Source organism: Colossoma macropomum, unplaced genomic scaffold (assembly GCF_904425465.1).
Source record: "Colossoma macropomum unplaced genomic scaffold, Colossoma_macropomum, whole genome shotgun sequence".
NCBI lineage: Eukaryota > Metazoa > Chordata > Actinopteri > Characiformes > Serrasalmidae > Colossoma > Colossoma macropomum.
Window position 1 is genome coordinate 39050080 of NW_023494792.1, and position 20360 is coordinate 39070439.

Genomic DNA, 20360 nt, shown 5'->3' on the forward strand with positions numbered 1-20360 from the left:
GAAATTAAGATCAAAGTTTTTTTTATTGGTTATTGTATTTTTTTAAACAATTACAGTGAATGCAACTCAGGTGCATTAAAGGGGCAAAAATATGAATACCTCAGAAATATGGCTGAAATCTAATTATAAAAAATAAATCTATTACTCAGAATGCTGGTAACATTTCCTGAGGACATTTTCTCAGGACATTCGCCAGCTTCTTGTTCGAATTTCCCTGTTCCACCTTAAGTGATGCAGAAGTTACATTCAGAACTGCTGCATCATTAAAGGTGGAATAGTGAGAATTTGAACAAGCAGCTGGCGAAAAAGAAGCTGACTTCAGCTTCAGGGAGAATTGGAAGGCATGATATAAGGCGATTTCTCTATTTCTGCTTGACAGCTGAGTAACATTAACTTATTTTGGTGTTTCACAGAACGAACAGGTAAGTATTGTTTTGTCCTGTTTGCTAATGTGTGTGAAAGCTAATCACAACTGCTGCACCATTTAAGGTGGAACGGGGAAATACAAACGAGAAGCTGGCGAAAAAGAAGCTATAATTCAGCCTCACAGTTTTAACACTGATAGTATTTTTGATAAGAAGTATTAGCCTATTAAAATATCCTACCTAGAGGTTTTATTTACAGATATACCTGTAAATATGCGCTGTGATAGAAGATTTTGATAAGGTAACACAACTCGCAAGAACACCGCCACAGCCCTCCTTGGTTTCATGTAACTTAGTGATTACAATGACTACATCCACATGTGAGATTTACACACTACTGGAGTTATTCATGTAACAAACAAGTTATGATCTGGGCAAGTTATGATCTCACTTTTTTCTTTGGTTATGCTGTGAAGTATTTTGGCACCACCCTGTTGTACTGAATTCCAACTCTGAGGGATCGTGAATGAATGGCTGACACCTGTTGGTAAAACAATGAAATAACAGGCTCCAGTATAAGTGTTCTAAAAAAAAAAAACTTTTTCTCAAAAAGATTTGAAACAAACAAGCAATCAAACAAACTCAGTGCTGTATTTAAAAGTAGATTAGCTGTTGTGGAAAGGGATTTATATATAAGGCCACATTAAATTTTCTGCACATCAACGTTTCCTTACCTGAACAGCATGAGCAACTGCTGTAAGCATTTCCAGGTTCATGTTTTTTTACGCCAAAGTGGGTTAGTCTGAAAATGATGCTCAGGAAGAAAATTATAGCTTCTGGTGGGCATCTTTTATGCAAGCTTTGGGTTGGAGATTTTTGCTGGACCTGGCAATGCTAATAATACAGCTGTTAAAAAAACAAAAACAGTGAGAGATGTTTTAATTGGAGTTTGTAAACTTTGGGGTTGATCTTAATATTTAATTAGTTGAAAGGTAACGCTAATATAAAAAGGCAGCACTACCAGCAGGTACTCCAGAATGAGAATGATAAACTAACTAATATTACTGTCAAAGTGTTGCTAACGGTATGGTGAAGAGTGTTAACATGATGCCTGATAATCTAAATTTTGTTGGTAATTGCTGTTGAGAGTTTTGTTACAATTAATAAATTGCTGATTATAGAAATAATATGTTGAGAGGCAATAATAAAATTAGCTAGCATTCCACGTAGTGACCAGTACTGAGTAGCTCACGTCTTGCAGTTTTTTGAGGATACAGGATATCTACATTCAAGAGCTGCCAGAAACTACAGAATAGCTCAGAGTCTGACAGGGGACGCAATTGACCCCAATAGACCACTGTAGTGGTGCGTCATTCTGTAGCCCTCGTTATGCCCATATTGGGAACTCGGGGTCTAAGCTCCATTTCTCTATGGCCAGAATGAATAGGGTTTTCGAAAAATAGCCTCTATCGCACCCTGTGTTAAATAAAAATGTTCAGAACCCGATACGTTTTGTCCTGTGTACATTTTTCTCCCGAATACCACTGGATCCTCCGAATTATGAGGTCGGTAAAGAGCTATAATACTAATATTGCTACAAGCGAGCTAAAGTTACTGCGCATCAATTTGATGTCACTGAACTACACGAACCTAAGGCGGGCTGTGGCGGTGCTCTGATGAGCTGTTCTACCTTATCGAAATGTTCTAGTGTAGCGCATATTTACGAGTATACCTGTAAATAAAACCTCTAGGTGGGATATTTTTATAGTCTAAAACTCCTTATCAAAAATACTATCTGTGTTACTACGAGGCTGAATTTAGCTTCTTTTTTCGCAGCTTCTTGTCTGAATGTTCCCGTTCCACCTTATATGGTGCAGCAGTTGTGACTAGCTATCACAAACATTAGCAAAAAAGAGACAAAATACTGACCTGTCGGTTCTGTGAAACAGCAAAAATAAGTTAATGTTACTCAGCTGTCAAGCAAGAAACCTCCTCATACCATGCTTTTTAACCTTCCATGAAGCTGAAGTCAGCTTCTTTTTCGTCGGCTGCTTGTTCGAATTTTCCCGTTCCACCTTAAATGGCACAGCAGTTCAGAAGGTGGCTGCTGCACCATTTAAAGCTGGTACGGGAAAAGTTGAACAAAAAGCTGGCTAATGTCCTAAGAAAGTGTCCTCAGAATAATGTAACCAGCATTAAAATAATAATTAGGATATTCTTATAACCTAAATTAGTTCATCAGGGTCAGCGGTAATATTAAGCTGAGTCTGTACTGGATTAGCCTGAGTGCAGGTACGTTTGTAGATCTTTTCAAATCCATCTAAAAGGAAATATCTATCGTGTTTCAGTGAGCAACAGATGAAGAACAGAGAACTGTTGAGAAACTTGCTTATTTTGTTCTGACTTCTTTTCATCTGCCCTCAGTCTGTACATGAAAATGTCTACTGCCAAAAGCTGCTTAAGGAGGCTGCCCGTCTAATGACGTGAATTAAGTGCGCAGTATAGCTTTAGCTCACATGTAGCAATATTCATATTTCAACTCTTTAATGACCTCGTAATTCAGAGGATCCAGTGATATTCGAGAGAAGAATGTTCACAGGACAAAACGTATCGGGTTCTGAACATTTTTATTTAACACAGGGGGCGCTAGAGGCGATTTCTGGCCATAGAGAAATGGAGCTTAGACCGGAGTTCCTAATATGGGCATAAGATCATGGCGTCGACTACAAAATGTAAATAATATTGTGCACTGCCTAAAAATAAATTGATATAAATAAGTAAATGTATTTATTTCTGAAATAACTTGATTAGTCATAAAATTTATTTACCCAGGTCATCGTAACATTATCTATTTCTCTTCACATATGCTTGCATGGTAAGAATTCAAAGTCATACATTTTAATACCTTATAAAAATAGCGACTGGGCACACTCTAACATGCATGGAAGCATATTGGTATCAAAATTAAAATGAAACAATGCAATGTTAAGCTCAAAATAAAAATTCAGTATCAATACTGTGATTTTAATTTGCTATTTGTTATACTAATATTTAGATGTTTTGTGAGTAGCTTTATATCCATTAAAATATTTCAAAAACAGCATATTTATGCTTCAGCACTGTTTCGTAAACTGAGAACACCGATTGAAAGTGAGGCTGGACATAGCCATGCCATGTGGGGATATCTTCTGCAGAGTAAGCATCAGAGCTCAATACATTGCTTTGCCATTAGCTCACCTGCTAATGTACTATGTGAATTGTGGAGGGCTGCAGAATTAAGCTAGCTAAAAGCCATTGTTAATGCTAGCTAATGCTACATTCCAAAACAAAGCCCCCTTTTGCTGTTTTTTTTTAACAGCTGGCTAAATGACCCAGCTCACTGTGGCACACACATATGCCAGCAACTTCTGTAAAATTCATTTTTAAAAAGGAAAGCAGAGACCCCCTAGGTGAATTTGGTTGAAATATGACACAGTACAGCGGCTGTTGCCAAAACAATTACAACCAAATAATTTTTGGTAACAGATAAAGTGAAACACAGCAATATATCCACATCTGATGCTTACAATGTAAGTTAGAAAATAGCTCTTGATGCCTGTTTAATCTCTTTCTGCCACATTTGTAGCCTAAGGTCAGCTCTACTGTTGGTCTGGGCCTGTTGGGATGATTAACAGGTTGGGAAGACCATGCAAATGAAAATGCAGTCTGGTTGAATGCATTTTCAAAGGCATTTTGCCACAGAATTCCAAAGAGGAGAGGTGCTGTTTCCCATTTACAGTAGAATTTTTGCCATCTTTGTAGCTTGGTGTTCACTTCGGTAATGCAATTTAAATGCATTATTAGAGAGTGAAAATGAATCTATGATAAAATACATATTAATTATCATTTTGACACAAGCACTACATAATCACATTAAGCATATATATGCTGTTCTGGAAATACATTTTAATTTAAACAAAGCTACTCATAAAGCATCTAAGTCTTTGTGTAAATGAAATGTCAATGTTAGCATACCAAATGGCAAATTAAAATCACAGTATTGAATTTGAATTTTCATTTTGAGCTCAACATTGTTGAGCATATATTAGTGGGAAAATTTAATGCAAACAGACAAATACATTGCCATTTTACATATTACTTTTTTCATTTTAATTTTGATACTGACATGCTTCCATAAACATGGGCTAAAATGTCACAAAGATTTATTCAATGGTTCCCTATGATCTAAAGGAACTGAAGGATTTTTAGATATTCAATTTGTATGTTAGATTCTGTGAATGATTTTCTTGTGAGGTGTTCTTGTTGCTTTAGGTAACTTTAAATTGTGCAGTTGTGCAGCAACAACTGAAGAAATATTCTGAGCACTAGTGTGTACCTTGTTGCACAGCTTCTTCAAAGCCACTGTCTCTACCACTACTCCCGAAGTGCCATCTACAGATGTTATTATGGAACACAACTCCTGTGCTGGTGTAGTTAGACATAATTATGCTAACTAGAAGCCATTGCTAGCAGCGGTTGTTATCCCAAACTGTTGTCCAGCTATCATATAGACCAGCAATTTTATGCTTATATCTTTAAAAAGCAAATTATACAGACAATACAATTTAGAAATCAAAAAGGTAAATACTTAAAAATACTTTAAAAAATTATTTTGAAAAAAATTACAGTATTAACGTTTATACCTTGCAATTCTATTCAGTCATACAGAGTAAAGTTATAAAGGCATATACAGTTTTTGGTAGCATGTGTTAACTATTTCGCTTCTGTTTTGCTAGCCTCTGTGTCTCCATTCATACTGGGGAAGTAGTTGTGCTTGTGTTTAAAACAGGCTAAAATCGCACACAGTATGCCTGGCGGCAATATGCCCAGGTGGAATGTTTAAATGGACACAACATGGTGTGAACACATCCTTGTTTGTTCTTTAGCGCAGCAGCTTACACTAGGCTTACGTATCAGGTAATGCCAGATAGTATCGGATGTTGGTTTGGGAGCATTTTTTAGTATTACACGAGTACGAGTATACGAGTATCGGTATTGATGCATCCCTAGTTGTCATGTTTCTCAAATGTCATGGTAAAATGTTTTGTTTAAAACAAACCCCAAAGAGTGTTTTAGAGTTCTGCTGGTATCTAAACCTCCCTACATTTTATAAACATTTTTGTTTGGGGTTGAAGACAAGACAGACTTGGTAATCTGGGTTAGGTGAAGAGCACTCCACTGGAGTTGTAATGAATTTGACTTCTGGGTGTTGAATTAGAACATAAAACAGAAGAAAGTCAGAAAAAAAGTTTTTATTCATTTTGAATGGAAAGTAAAAAGAGTATAACTTTTCCACACATGTATATCAAGAAAGCATCAACATAAATACCATAAATAAAACAAATGAATGAAATTAAATAAATAAATATTTGTATTAGTATACAAATCCTTTCCTCAGGTGGTGTCCTGCACCATCTGATTGGGATGAGAGTTAGGACATAAATACTTAACTAACTCGTATTTTACCAGAGAACAACATGGTATAAAAGTAATTTTAAGAGACAGTTTACAAACACTCAAATTTGGTCAGTCAAAGTGGTTTTTTGTATAAAGGCACAACAGGACCTCAAACACAACAGCAAGCCATTTCAAAAGATTTGGACACATTCTGACTTTGATGCTTTAAAACATGCGTTAAAAGACATCAAAAGCAGCAAACTCAGAGAGAAAAGTAAAGTGAAACAAATCAACACCTCACCACCTCACTGTGCTTCAAATACTGTTTTAAAGCTGGGTTACAATTTGGACCTGTGCTCTTTTTGCCAGACCAGCTTTAGTCCGATCACAACCTCAGCCAACAACTCCTGACATACGGGGACTGCCTGGGCTTCTCGCATGGATCATGTCCCATGGGTCATCATCAGAGGGTGAGAGCAGAGCTTCTCTGGAGGTGTTACGATCCTCTAAAAGGCTCCAGCTCCTGCTCAGCATCCTCTTCCTGCACTGCGTGAGAGTCTGACTCCTCCTCAAAGCCGAGTACTTTGAGGGGGTCGGAGGGGTCGACCTGGCGGTTCTTCCTCTCTCTGTGCTTAAGGCGCTCCAGTGGAACTGTGTTCTTCTCCGACAGGAAAAGCGAAGAGCGAGGGAGGTTCTGACTTGCCGTGTACCTGTGCTTCACCCCGTCCAGGTTCAACAGGATGCCGGTCTTTGTGGAATAGTAAATGTCACAATGGTTCTCCAAAAGCTTGTGGTGGAAAAGACAGTCATCTCTGTTGCAAACCGTCTGTGAAAGTGAGAAAGAGGGAGGAGAAACGGCCTTTCTATTTCGCAATCTCGACTCTCTATCTCCCGTCTATCCCACCCCTTCCACTCTTCTAGTCTCTACCCCGCTCCACCTCGTCCAATCTCATCAGCGTCGTCTTCCTCCATTTTGCCCTATCATCCTTGCTATCACACTCTTTACCCAACCCTCTTCGTTTCACCTCTCCATCTCTATTCATACCTTTCTCTCTCTAGCTCTTCCCCTCCAACTAACGCTTATTTCCCTTCTCTCTTCTTTTCTTTCCCTACTGATTTAGCCCCATCCTACACATTATTACTCAATCCCCTATTCTCCTTATGCCATCTCCTCGGCAGACATATCCAGTTGTTCTATTTTCCTCTCCTTTCCTTTAACTCAAAAGTATAACCAATGGTTATGTGTACATATATATGTTGCATGTATAAGTTTTGTTGCCCTGGTCAGTTTACATGTTATGTTGATTTTCTAAGCAAGTTAACCCATCTCCTACAGAGAACACACGTTTGCATGTTTTAATGCCCAATTACTGTTTATAAGCTGAATATAAACCATGGTGCAAAAAAGCATAAAATGTGGCTTGTGCCAAAGTTATGGCACATTATATGTTTTCTGTTTTCCAATCATTTAAATTCAGCAAATACATAGAAATTGTGTACTAGAATGTGCAGAAACATGTCCTGTTTATTGTATTCATTGTTGTATTCTTTGTCGAGGTTGTGTTAACTTGTCTTTGCTTGTAGAAAATCTACAAAACATGTAATTTGATCAGGGGTGCCCAAACTTTGGAATTTCACTGTTGAACCGTGAACACCCAAAGAACACTGTGAGTGCTTAAAAGGTTCTTTGCATAGTTGTATATGGTTCTTTAAAGTTAACTTTTTTTTAAAATGGTTATATAGAGCATCAACTAGAGTTCTGTTGCTACAAGTCATAGAACCCCACCTTTTTATTTTTTTGAGACACGAAAGTTCTCACCGAAGTAAAGAGATTCCCCTCAGCGTCCATGCACAAGAATCGACTGCTTTTCACTCCAAATATCGCCACACGGTCTCTGCTCTCGGCTTTCAGCAGAATGACACCTGTTGAAACGGTGCAAAGAAAACTGGAATACGTGCAGTAAACGGCGGCCAAATCAAGTTGTGCAAATTGTCGTGCAAAAATAAAAATATAAATATTAATCGGTCGGAACAGTATTTGGTCTAGAGTCATTAAAGTCCGTACTCACTGTATGAGCCCCGATGAGCCGTTTTGCGCACGTGCCCATTCAGACTTATCTCAAGGTAGAAGTTGTTGAGATCTGTGCTAGTCTGCAGGTGAATGAATCTCCTCGGGTTTCCCCAGTTAGAGCTCTGCAGGGGAGACGCGTTGGGGGCAGCAGCCGCGGGTCCACATCCCTGTAGCATCGCGAGCCACAGGGCGAAGAGCGAGCGCAGGTTGAGGCGCGGAGCGAGAGGACGCATGTTCACAGACTGCGCGGCGGGGACTGACAACTTGGTGCAGCAGAGAAAGAGGCAGGAGCTGAAGTCGCTCTGATGCGTTAAACGTGAAGCCCGGCTATTTAAACGCACCCCGCGCCACTGCTTGCTGACAGTCTTTACGCAACACCCGCCCCCATAAGAGAGATGCTGCGAAGGAACGGAAGAGCGGAGGGGCGGCTCTCTCCGCGCACCTTGGTCTGTTTATAGTGAACTTAATTGGCCGGAACGAGCCAAACCATAATTGCGTTGAGCAGCAGCCCACCAAACACAAATATGACTCTTATTGTGCCCACACGCCACAACTTTCATTTCGAGAGTTTTATAACAGACACTTTCACTGAATTTTGTTTTCAGCACTACACGGTGAAAAAGAATACACCGAAACATCGGGGAAAACATAAAAAGAACGTGTTAAAACATTAGGAGAAATATTTCCTAATCATCACTGATTGGAAAACCGAAAGTTAAACTTATTGTTGGATCAGGACTGTGGTCAGAGCTTCAGGTGTGCGTCATCGCTTCAGATTGACCAGCAGAGGGAGCTTGTGCAGTGCAGCAGTTTTCACTCCATGAAGTTTTCTATCCGCGATGTCATTGGTATCATATAGGACTATGTAAATCTGTCAAAATACGTTGTATAAAAAAAGTTGATACGTTGACTAACATACTTTATAAGTCGGTCAATACCAATATAAATGATTAATTAATGAGAAATACAGAAGATTAGTCAGCTTATATTGAGTTGTTTAGGATAACTATTAATATCTTAAGCCATATCAATCTTACCTTCAGTGGTCCCATTCTTAACAGAAAATGTAGCAAAAAAAAAAAAAACACTCTTTGAAGAACAATATACAGGTTTTCCATCACAGAAAAGAACCATTTGACCATGCAAAGAACCATTTAAACATTAAAAGCGTTCTTTGAGTCGTCATAGGTCATGTCATGAGTACAATCGTTGTCTTTGAAGAACCCCCTTTTTAGGGGTGTAAGCTTATCACCAAGTTGTACAAGGAAATTCATTTCTTGTCTATTTTAGACATTAGAGACTTTTTAAATTAAAAACAGAAGTCTTGTGTGCCATGTTAGTAGTCAGTAGTAAGTGTGACTAAAAGAACTTGTACTTAGTAGTAGTTTTTTTATTTTAACTTTGTACGTTTGTGAGTGAGAATTTTCAGTCGTTTTTTGTGAGAGTGAGAATTTTCATTCACTTTCTTTTTTGTAAATTTATTATATTAATAGCATCTGACTAATTTAATCCAAACATCCTGGCATCTTGACAGTCATAGCACACACACTCACACATCATCTAAACCGCTTATCTTTCTGGATTGCAGGGAGGTGCTGGAGCCTGTCCCAGCTGTCATTGGGCAGAAGGCAGGATACACCCTGGACAGGCTGCCAGTCCATCACAGGGCAACAGTCACAGCAGTGCCATTCAAATAACTCATACAGTAATGTTTACTGTAGACAGCAGCATAGATATGTAGTTATCTTAAGAAAAAGTAAACAGATATCAGTTTAAACAGATGTTTGGTTAAAGAGGTGATTTGCTTGGCTACATTGAAAATGAGGGTTTTTACTTACGAGTCGGAATAACGATTGATTGATTGATTGATTGATTGATACTAATTTTAATAAAATAAGTCATTAGAACTGCAGCTCTATTTGGAAAGGTTTTTCGAACTAATGCTTTTTACCCTTCAGTCAAGTTGCATGGCAACTATTATTTTTATATCAACAGTAGCCCTACTTGAAAATTGTCAGTGTTGGAACAAAACCTCCAATGGTCACTTTACAGCAGAAGGGAAAACATTCTTAACCCTTAATGGAAATTAATGTGACAGTTTTTTGGACCATTTTTTGGACCATTCATTTATTTTGGACAATTTATTAATTTTGGACCATTTATTTAGCTGGTACTTAATACATACTTTATGTATAACAAATCAATCAGTGAATAAATAATAAAAAAACAACAAAAATGTACGTACAAGGTTTTGTCCCCATATTATATTTGATTATTTCTCCCACCAGCTGGTACTGTTGGACATTACTACACTCAGTGTGAAGACATGATGAAATAGAAGAAACCATTACTGACCATTGGAAGATAATAATGTAAAAGACACGTCTTAAAAAATCAAACTTTAATTGTTATCAGGAATATGGTTACACTGCTGTGCACAGCACATACGTACAAAAATAAAAGGAAAACCACTTTTTTATATATATATATATTTGTTTTCACACATAGCATTGTTGGTTTTCAGAAACAAATGATTGAAGACGTCTGTTTCCTACAGCTTCACAATCTTTGTAAGAAATCATAACTAAGGCAGGAGGTGAGGTATATGTTAACAGTGAGAAGGAGAATGGCGGGCACAACATGCCCTTCAGTGCCAAGGTTTAAAACCGAGAGAAAGAATGAGGAAGGGGGGAGGGGGAAAGAAAGAAAGAGAGAGCATTCTGAATGGTCACACATGCCCCCAAAAACTGTTATTAATGTCTGTAATTAGCCTGTCATCAATGATCCCCTTATTTTCATGTCCTGTACTTTTCTGCAGAATGTCCAGCTTTGGGCATCTGCAGTCTTGCTGAATTTGGGGGAGCCATGTCTGACACCACACATCAGATTTATTACAGTGTAATTGCTACTAAAATGTTAACAAGAAGGTAGTGGCCCACTGTTTACAAAAGAACAAAGCATCTGAAGTTAATGAATCTTATTTGTATCACTTGCATGAAAAAGTTCCATTAAATGGCTGATAAACCGTTTTCTGGAGAAGGGTTTCTATATAAAGCTAACTAGCAACAAGTTCAGCCACACCCTTAAAAAAGCAGTCTGTTCTCACTCTAAAGGACAACAACATCCCAAATTCTATAACTGGCATGACATTCTAATGGCAGGTGTGCCACAGATTTCTCAGCCCTCTCCATGGCTGTGGACTGGATTCAGTTTGTATGGGGCTCTATTGACAAGTGACATGCACAGACATTCTCCCAAGGCTGACAGGCCACATCTAACAGGAAACCAGCTTTCTTATTCTCTGCCCAATAAACATTTTTACAGCTGTTGCTATAAATCTGCTTGACGTACACATCAACGATTGGGATTGCTCAGATTCTCCAGCGTTCATGCACCCTGCTCCATTCTTCACTGACTAAGATAGCTATGGCTCCTGTGTAAATCTGTCATTCTCCCAGGTTCTCTAAATCCACAGGAAAGACTTCATCATATAAGGAGTTACTAAGAACATGTCAATAAGGCATAATAATACAAAGCTTTCTTAGGCAAGAGAAAGACTTAACATGCAACTTGACAAGGTTTTTGTCAAGTTTTTGTGAGTTTATATTTACAGTGCACTGTAATACAACATAGATGTTACGGACATGTGGAGGTGTTAATGGTGAAGTGATGGCAAACTGTGTAATTGGTCTTGTCTGGTATGAAGGTGTGATTCATACCGAGTGACATTCTTTAGGATTTCAAGCATTCCCTCCCATTCCCATTCTCCGTTTGGTAGGGTGTATTGCCTCTCTCTCCACATGTCATTATGAAGTGATTCCTACCAGTGATCTTAAAATGCTCTTCACATAACTATCTACATAACATACCTACAGATGCAGCAATGGTTGCATTTTCAATTTTGGCCAGTGTGTCTCTTTACCCTGAAAATGTTAAAAATGAATAGTTATGAAAATACTTATGTTCATATCTATTAATTTTTAACATTTTCAGGGTAAAGAGACACACTGAACAAAATTGAAAATGTAACCATTGCTGCATCTGTTGTAAAAGTGCCAGCTTGCTTTCTACAGTGGTACCACAGGAGTCTCTACACTGAGATTTTCCAGTTTAAAGGCTAAGAAAACACCCTTTTTGATGTATCTTGAACGTGGAAGAAACTTTTGGAAAACTACAATGGCTTAGGAGCAGATGTTTGGGTGTGGGCTATTTGAACTGTTTTTTCCCTGCTAGGTGGCTAATGCAGAAAGAAGCCAGATAGCTAATGTTACGAAGCCCAATATCACATCTGTATTTACTACCCTCTACATCAGAGGCTACACTATTTCTTTCTTTTTGTGGGGCATTCCAAATGGTTGTGATGTATTTGTGTAATGCATGCTGGGTATTATAATGAGAGAATATTGGTGGACCAAAAAAAACACAAATAACACACAAAATGGAGAATTTTTGAGGCTGAGGGATGCAGTGCTGTGCTAGAGAATATTACATCACATGACAAATAAAATGGCACATATTAGATGTTTTAACCAGTGAGTTAAATGAACATCTTAAATGTTAAGGTGGATGTGCTAACTGATATTGACAGCTGGTTTTCTGGACACAGATTAAGCATAGACATAGACTAAAAAGTATGTTCAGTGGAAAATCCCCTGTGCTCTTTCACAGAACGAGAAAAGGCAGGGACTTACAGTAATTCTGCTTTTCTTTCTTATCCCTAAAGTACTGCATCAAGGCTGTGAAGCCTCATTTTGTTGGACTGCAATCAGCTGCAAGTTATAATGAAGGGATTGGGAGTTAAGGGCACAGATAACCCATGAACAGGTAATCTACAGCACGCCACATCGACATTTTATCAACCGTGCTTGCACCTGCAGAATAATGGTGTCCCTACACTACAACAACCCAGCTTACTAGCTTCAGTCAAAGATGAGGATTCGAGTCAGCAACTTGGACTTCAGTCAAATGTTGACCGACTCACGTCCTGACTCGGACCCGCCCTTAACTGACTCTCAACTCAATTCGGATTTAAGACTTGTAAAATTTCAGCCTAAAAAGAAAAAACAAATTGTAAAATTTCAGCCTAAAAAGAAAAAACAAACAAATTGAGTGCACCAACATTTATGTGGCAGATGAATAAAAACTTCATCTGCCTGATATGATATGTGTAACTTTGCCTGTCAGGGTTTCTACGACCATGTGCAGTCATTACTACAATGCCATTATTCTGCAGCTCACAGCAGTGTCAGGTTTGACAAGGCTTTAAATAATGAATCTTTCATTACAGGAAAACATTAGAAAGTGTACTAGCTAGCGCAATCTGGCTAAAGTTTTAGTAAGTTACATTCTTTAAAACATATTAAAACTTCAGCTGGGTTAACTATTATAATGGTTAGCTAGAATACTTGTGAAACCAAAACTGTTTTAAGTTGTTTTGCCTCTTTTTTTTAAATACTACTTTCACTGCATGTTGCACTTCAGTTGTGTCCCTCAGACTGAAGATTTTTCTAGAAGTATTTTTTTTGTTGAACCTGACATGTACTTAGTTGGCATTTACTTTTGCACAGTGCTATGCCTGCCGCAAATAACAAGACTTAACTAAATTCTCTTCTAAAGACTTGAGACTCAACACGCATACCCCAAGTGACTCAACACTCAATTCGGACTCACAGGATGCAACATGTGAACATCCCTGACTTTTGTACAAGTTACCCCTCAGACAAATGCAGATGAGTCTACATTAATGATGGGAAAAGAAATTGGGGAAACTCATATGCGCAGAGTCACGGTTTTAGGGCTTGTCTGCAGCCCTGACCATGAACTAAAAATGGGTCGGACCAGACACCCCTGGGTTACTGCTGGAATCTCAAGGTCTCTGTCCACAGCGGCATTTTACAGGAATAACAGGGCAGGAGGCTGATACAGACAGCCGAGCCTTTGCTCAGGTATTTGGGAACCCATTGTCTCCCACCCCCTCCAGGCAGGAGCTGCATACTTGCAGCAGAATGAGCAAACAATCTGGCCGCAGTGCCTCATAAGTCTCCCTCTAGATCAAAATAGCATTCCCCTGAAAGAAAGAAAGATATTTCTCTAAGGTTGGGCAGGGAAAGTGGGTGGCCTCAAGCTTCAAGCAGATGAGGGCCCATGTACCAAATCTGTAAGAAAAACCCGCAACCGTCTTTACATTTGAATGCCACGCCGGCAAACCCTGTAATTTTATTTGCCAGCAGCAGCAGTAGCAGTGGCCTCTAGACAGTTCCCTGTGCCACTGCAGTGCTGCTGCAGCAGAAAGGCTTAGCCTTGAAGCAAGAACACTGCCCATCTCGCACTCACTCCTGCTTCCCTGGGGAGCTCTGCCACAAACCGCTCCCCACAACACATACACACGTTCACCCACACCCACTCCCTACAAACATGAATAAATAAATATGTCCTGCACACCCCCAATCCCTCCCCAAATAGCAGACACCAGCATCGATGGCCTCTTCGTGCAATCTGAAATACGTTTAGTTTTGCAATTATCAGCAAATGGTGAAGCTCTTCGCTCCCAGCTTTTTTCAGCAAGCTGTCATTATGTACAGCATTTTCATTGGTTTAGTAGAGTCCCACATATATACTATGCAAAAAGCTTAATTTACTATGTCAAGTGCTCCATCTCTTCAGCCGTACCAGAAACAAGCATTTACCAGCAGTGTTTCAATTCAATTCAGAAATATATTTAGTATGCGACTGTGTATGTTTCCCTGTACATATCTGTATATATATATAATATATATATATATATATATATATATATTATATATATGTATATATATATGTGTGTATATATATATTGTTTTGTAGTTGCAAAAACATCTGAAACTAGAGGGCACAAGTAGAAGTTACACCAGGCCTGAAGCAACTCTTGGGAAAGCTCCACCGGAAAAGATTGTGTTTCACTGTTTTTTTTTTACCTACTTCGGAGATGCTGAGAGAAGACAGTAAACTGCAGAGAAAATCGGACTTGCCTTTGGCTTTACCATTTTCATTGCTTATTCTCTGCTCAGACCAAGACCGTGATTGGCCAGAATGTTCTCTAATCAAAGAAAAGAAAAATCAAGTTGAGATACCCCAGCCGTCAACCAACACCCCCACCCCCCCACCACCCTTGGGCGGCCCTTGCGGGAGAGTCCCTCCAGGGCCCTGGCTAACATATCAGCCCTATTTCTGACTCCCCGGGGCGTTCGGAGAATGCATGTTAAAGGGGCGGTGTGGAGGAATGCCAAGGCACCTCAGTTCATCATGCAGCAAAAAGGGATCCGCGTTGCTTTAAGTGCTCTCATGTTTCCATGGCAAGAAAACTAGAGAAAAAAAATAAACAAAACAAGATAAAAATAGAAACTATGACAAAAAAAAAAAAACGGAGACCATCAAGCTTACGTTGGCTCAGACAGAAAAATAGGTAAGGATAAACACGCATTCTCTGCATAACTCCGTGCATCCCTTTTAACCATACAGGGGGCTCTGAGGTAATAAAAAATATCACTTCACTGTATAAAGCTGAGAGGACATCTGCCATCCATTCCAGTGTTTCCCCCTGTCCTGGTAAGCACCCGAGTAAGGTGAGGAGACTGGCAACGCCTCCAAATCCAGAAGCGATAATATAAAAAAGAAGAAGCAGCAAAAATGGCAAATACATAAGTTTAACAAAAAAAAAGTTTAGCTATCCAAATATACATATATAAAGACAGAATAAATACTATTGTAGTGATATTCTTGCAGTCTCTTTAGTTTCTGTGGGTACGTAATTATGTTTTCAAATCTCTCATGTGAGAGAACATCCAGATGTGCAAAATGAGAGAGCGCTACTGCCAGCCTTGTTCATATTCGGGGGAGGAAGTGAGTGACTGTCATGGAGGTGCTGGCTTTGTTGCCTCTCTTCACTCTGCCGTGTTTGCTGAGAGCAATGTAGAATCCCTTGTAAACGGAAGACTCATAGGCATTATAGTTATTTGGCAGCAAGGTCTCCTTGAACTTGCACTCAGATTTAAAGGTACGCTGAAAAGAAAGAGAAAAATGACATCAGAAACAATGACATGTAGTGCAAAATACAGTTGCAGATAAGGGCATGCTAGCAAAGCAGTTACATGCAAGTTTAAGCATACAGTGGCACTTTATTTGCTTCCACAGCTGGGATTATTGGAAAGACTGTGTGAATCCACTACTCCTTTACATTCCCCTTCCATAGACATTATTAGTAATAATACTCTAGAAAAGCATTTTTTAATAATAATACTTTTAAAACAGCAGATTATTTGGTTTGCATGGCCATCCTTTCCTGTGAAAAAGCCAAGTTAGAATTAGATGATTCCCCTTCAGAGAAGCCCTAATGATTTCTATGAACTGAAAAAAGTCTGTAATTTTAGTTCTTTTTTATTTATTAGAAGCATACTTGTTGCATTTAAAATAATCCAATCAGGATTTCTTTCTCCAGGGAATCTAGGTTGATATAGCCCAATGAGCTCCCTTTGGGAGCTGAACTGAAGGCCTGATGTGTCAGTTTAACTGCTAACATAATTAAGAAGTGATAGTGGAATCAACCAACAATGTTTTGGTTTCCAATTAGTGAGACGCATTTTATGAGAAAAAAAAGGTCACTATAGGCCTTCTGGATGTCCTAAATATGTTACTGTCTCTGAATACAAGTGGTAGCTTAACTAGTGCGTTTCAGTCAGATGTTATAAGTCGGTGTGGAAAGGAGTGCCAACTCTGTGCCATAACATCTTAGTATAAAAAAGATTTATCCTGTTGTCCTTGAGCCATCTTTTCACTGTCTATAAATTTGGCTTCTAGTAAAGTAATGGGGAGTCAAACATGCCTTATCAAAAAACTACAGGGAGCAGGGTGCAGGTTTCACAATGCTCCACTAGAGCTGTTTCGGATACTGCAAGCCTGCTGATTTTGTGCTTCTCCTAGCAGCAGAACCTGTACTGACTGTGAGCATTTCCCTTTGCATGCTAAAGTGTTACTTGGGAGTATTTCTGAGCTACAGCATTAAATATTTGTCATTTTAGGACCCTCTATGTGAATGAAAGCAGATTTCTCAAACCTGCTCTCTTAATTTCAAGAGAGGTCAGATTAGTAATGAGCTCTTTAAAATGTTTTTATTACCTCATTTTAAGTGCCAACTGACTATTATTAAAAACATTAACAAAGCTGCTGTGTTTGCACAAACAGCTGAAGAGAACTTGTTGAATAGCTACTCCAGTGCAATTGTCCATTCTTCACTTAAAATCTATTTTCCTGATCTTCAGCTCCTGGCTTTGGTTGTTCTAATTCTCTTTTGGCTTGGCATTAGAAACTCACAGTAGCATGGACCATCACTGAATTGCACAATTAAAGAAAGACTTAAGCTTACAATAGCAATGCAATGTGTCTTGGTTTTGGGCCTGGAGGATCCCCTGCACTGCACATTTAAGCACTTTCTCTACTCTCAACTCATGATTAGCTCAAGTGTGTCACAGCAAAGAAAATACAAAAATGTCCAACGCATGGGGATTTCCAGGATCGAAAGCCACTGCCCTACAGCTGTAAACTTTCATCATCACCGTACACACCAAGTACACAATGATGAGGAATACGTCGGCACTGGAAGAAGTTGTGGATACCTTTGTATGAAATTGGTTTGTTGTCTAATGAACCAGATATATTAGGTCACCCAGTGCTCAGGTCAAACAGAGATCAGTTCAAACCCTGGTAGACCTGTCCTAACTCCGACGTGGCATTAGCATAGACTAATTGCTGACAGCTCATGAACTGCCCATAAACCTTTTCAGCTGCTGGCTTCTTCTTGTCCAAATATTTGACAGCATCCATGCATGGAAGCTGCTGCTCAGTGTGCTGCACACTGTCAACATCTGCATGCAATCACATCACTGCAAACTGCAGCACCCCATTTATATATATGCATAAATTATTCACGGCAGCCCACTTGTGTTGTTCTCTATTCAGGGTCTTACTGAGCTCTGTTATTATCAGGCAATTAAAACAAGTGATGAATAAGCCACTATTAATCTTGCATAACATCTCCAGTTTCAGTCAGGCACATCAGTGGCTTTGATGCTGGCTGGAATGGGAGCACAGTTGCGCACACCTACCGTTCCGTACAGCCTTCCCCTGCTGTTCATTGCGACAAAGAGCTCGCTTTTCACGCCGTACAGACTAACCACCCCTCGCTCCACTGTGGAAATCTCTATCAGACCTAATCAAACAGAACACCGTGTTATACAGAATGAGCCGGCTCCGGCTGACACTGGATCAATGTGAAAGAGGAAACAAAGGCATGCAGCGGTGGGTGGAACCTCGTAAGGTGGCGATTCGGGATGCACGGCTTTGTTCAACCCCCTCCCCAAAAAACACATTCATATCACAAACGAATATCTCTCTCAAAGTGCACTCGCAGGCGTGCATGGCGAGCCTCTTTTGGGACGCAGAAGGGGTCGGTGTAAAAATAAGTTGGCGTCTATATCCGTCCATGCATTCATGTCATGCTTTAGCCAGGACTGTTATTTTGCTCTAACAAATCCGGGGCTTTTCTTTCTTACTTACTTACTTTCTTTTTTTAATAGGTTTGTCTTTGCTTATGACATACATTCTACCTACTCAAATGTATTAAAACGTGAAGAATACTAGGCATAGCAAACCAAAGCGCTCGAGTCGCCGTTACTTGCCACACAGGGGCAGGACCGTGTGTCATTTTACTGCGTTGCATTTTTTTTTCTCTGCATGGAACTCACTGTACTGGTTCTCATTATGTGCACCGTTTATCCGGCCGTCCGGCAGGACCTGGAGGTGAAACCCGATGCCCACGTTGCAGTACAGCCTCCGCACTCTCTTGATGCCCAGCAGATAGTCGCTCTCCCAGTTCAGCTCCGCTCTTTCGCCTGAGATCCCCAGTACGGAGCGGGCGAACAGGCTCTCCCAGCGCCTCTCCAGTGAAGTCCCATTAGTCGCGCCCGCCGCCAGCTCCGACGCCGCGAGCCCGACAAGGAAGCCCAGGAGAAGGAGCGTGGTCGGCGGCCAGCGCGCCTCGGCCTCGCGGGCCATACTGACGGGCGACCTTTGCGCAACGGCCGTCCGGTTTGCCTTGGGGGCACGTGGTCGCGATGAATGGCCCTAAAAATACCGCTCTCCTTGTTTTCCTCCCTTCGGCATGGCGGCACGCGCTTATTTTAGCGAGGCAGAGCGGACTTGGGAGCATGAAACAGGAGCCCGGAATGGGAGAGAGCGCGGCGGAACTAGTGCTGCTACTGTTGCTGCTGCTGCTGTTGCTGCTGCTGCTGGTGCTGCTGGCGCTGAGAGCGGGGATGAGCATGTTGTGCAGCTCTGCGCCTCTCGCATTGAATGCCGGCCGTGGAGAGTTATTTCGCCCCTCTTCACCGGAGACCTAGCGCGCCGAGCGCCAACATCTCCATCTGTGACATCACTCTGACTTCAGCAGTGGCCCGCAGGAAAAAGTAAAGAGGAGGGGAGGGGGGGTGCAAGGGGAGAGAGATAGAGAGATAGGGAGAGAGAGAGAGAGAGAGAGAGAGAGAGAGAGAGAGAGAAAGAGAGAGAGAGAGAGAGAGAGAAAAGTTGCAAGGCAGCAAGTAGATTTGGCCAGCACTGCTCGTGGCCGCTCTGCTGGGAATCGGTGAATGAAACTGCGCTTATGGGACGCTTTTTGGAGCGAGCGGTTGATGCGACGGGACACGCTGGCAGCAGCGTCCAAATTGGGACGATGGTCATATGCCTAACAGCCCGCTTCCTTATTTAGAAGGAAGGTGTAAAAAAAAGCCATCCAGTTGTCACCGGAGAGGCAGTGGCACTCCCCTGCGTGTCTGGCGCAGGAAGTTTACACAACGGGCCCGAGTCGATTCGGACGGCCCACGCTCGTCTTTGCGCAGCGAAACTGGCAGCGCGGCACCCACAGTGGTCCAGAGACCCTGAACATGACCTCGGGTTCGTATGGTAAGGGAGCGCAGACAGGCTGTCCTCAGGCTCGGGGAGAACGAGCGCGTCGCCAGCTACACCCGCGCGTTCCTGCGGGAGCAAACGGAACGCAAATCACGCAGAGACGCTGCTGCTGGCGCACGAACGTCCATTACACCATAAAATACAGAGATGATGTGTAGTGTTTAGTTCGCAAGCAGTTAACATGCTTCATATAACAAACCACTGAGTCAAGACTGAGGTGGGCAAACGGTTGTTATCCGGCTCATAAGCGCCCCCCCCCTCGCCGTACACCTTCATAGTGAGAGAATAACAGTAACATGATTACACAGGGTAACACTTAACAAACGTTAGAAGTAGGGGCAGCGAGGTAGGTTGGTAGTTTTCACTCTTAGTGCATGTCCCAGACATACCATTCATTAGGATAACCCAACCAGCAGCAAGCTGCACATCTTAGAAAAAACGTCACTCTGTCAAAGTCAGAGAATATTTTTTAGAATTACTGCATTCTTAACCAA

General features: G+C 40.8%; 2 protein-coding genes across 2 annotated transcripts; both read right to left on the bottom strand.

Moving 5' to 3' along the window:
- Positions 1–5883: 5883 nt before the first annotated feature.
- On the bottom strand, positions 5884–8125 carry fgf23 (fibroblast growth factor 23). Its single transcript, XM_036575533.1, is given in 4 exon segments — positions 5884–6315; positions 6317–6627; positions 7621–7724; positions 7871–8125. Coding segments are annotated over 4 exon segments (771 nt in total). The 5' UTR covers positions 8106–8125; the 3' UTR covers positions 5884–6194.
- A 7494-nt stretch (positions 8126–15619) lies between these two features.
- fgf6b (fibroblast growth factor 6b) lies at positions 15620–20142 on the bottom strand. Its single transcript, XM_036575357.1, has 5 exons — positions 20080–20142; positions 19702–19932; positions 18648–18996; positions 18009–18112; positions 15620–15909 (listed from the first exon to the last, which is right to left on the bottom strand). Exons 1-5 carry the CDS (start codon positions 20140–20142, stop codon positions 15733–15735), a joined length of 924 nt encoding a protein of 307 aa, XP_036431250.1. The 3' UTR covers positions 15620–15732.
- Between the last annotated feature and the right edge of the window lie 218 nt (positions 20143–20360).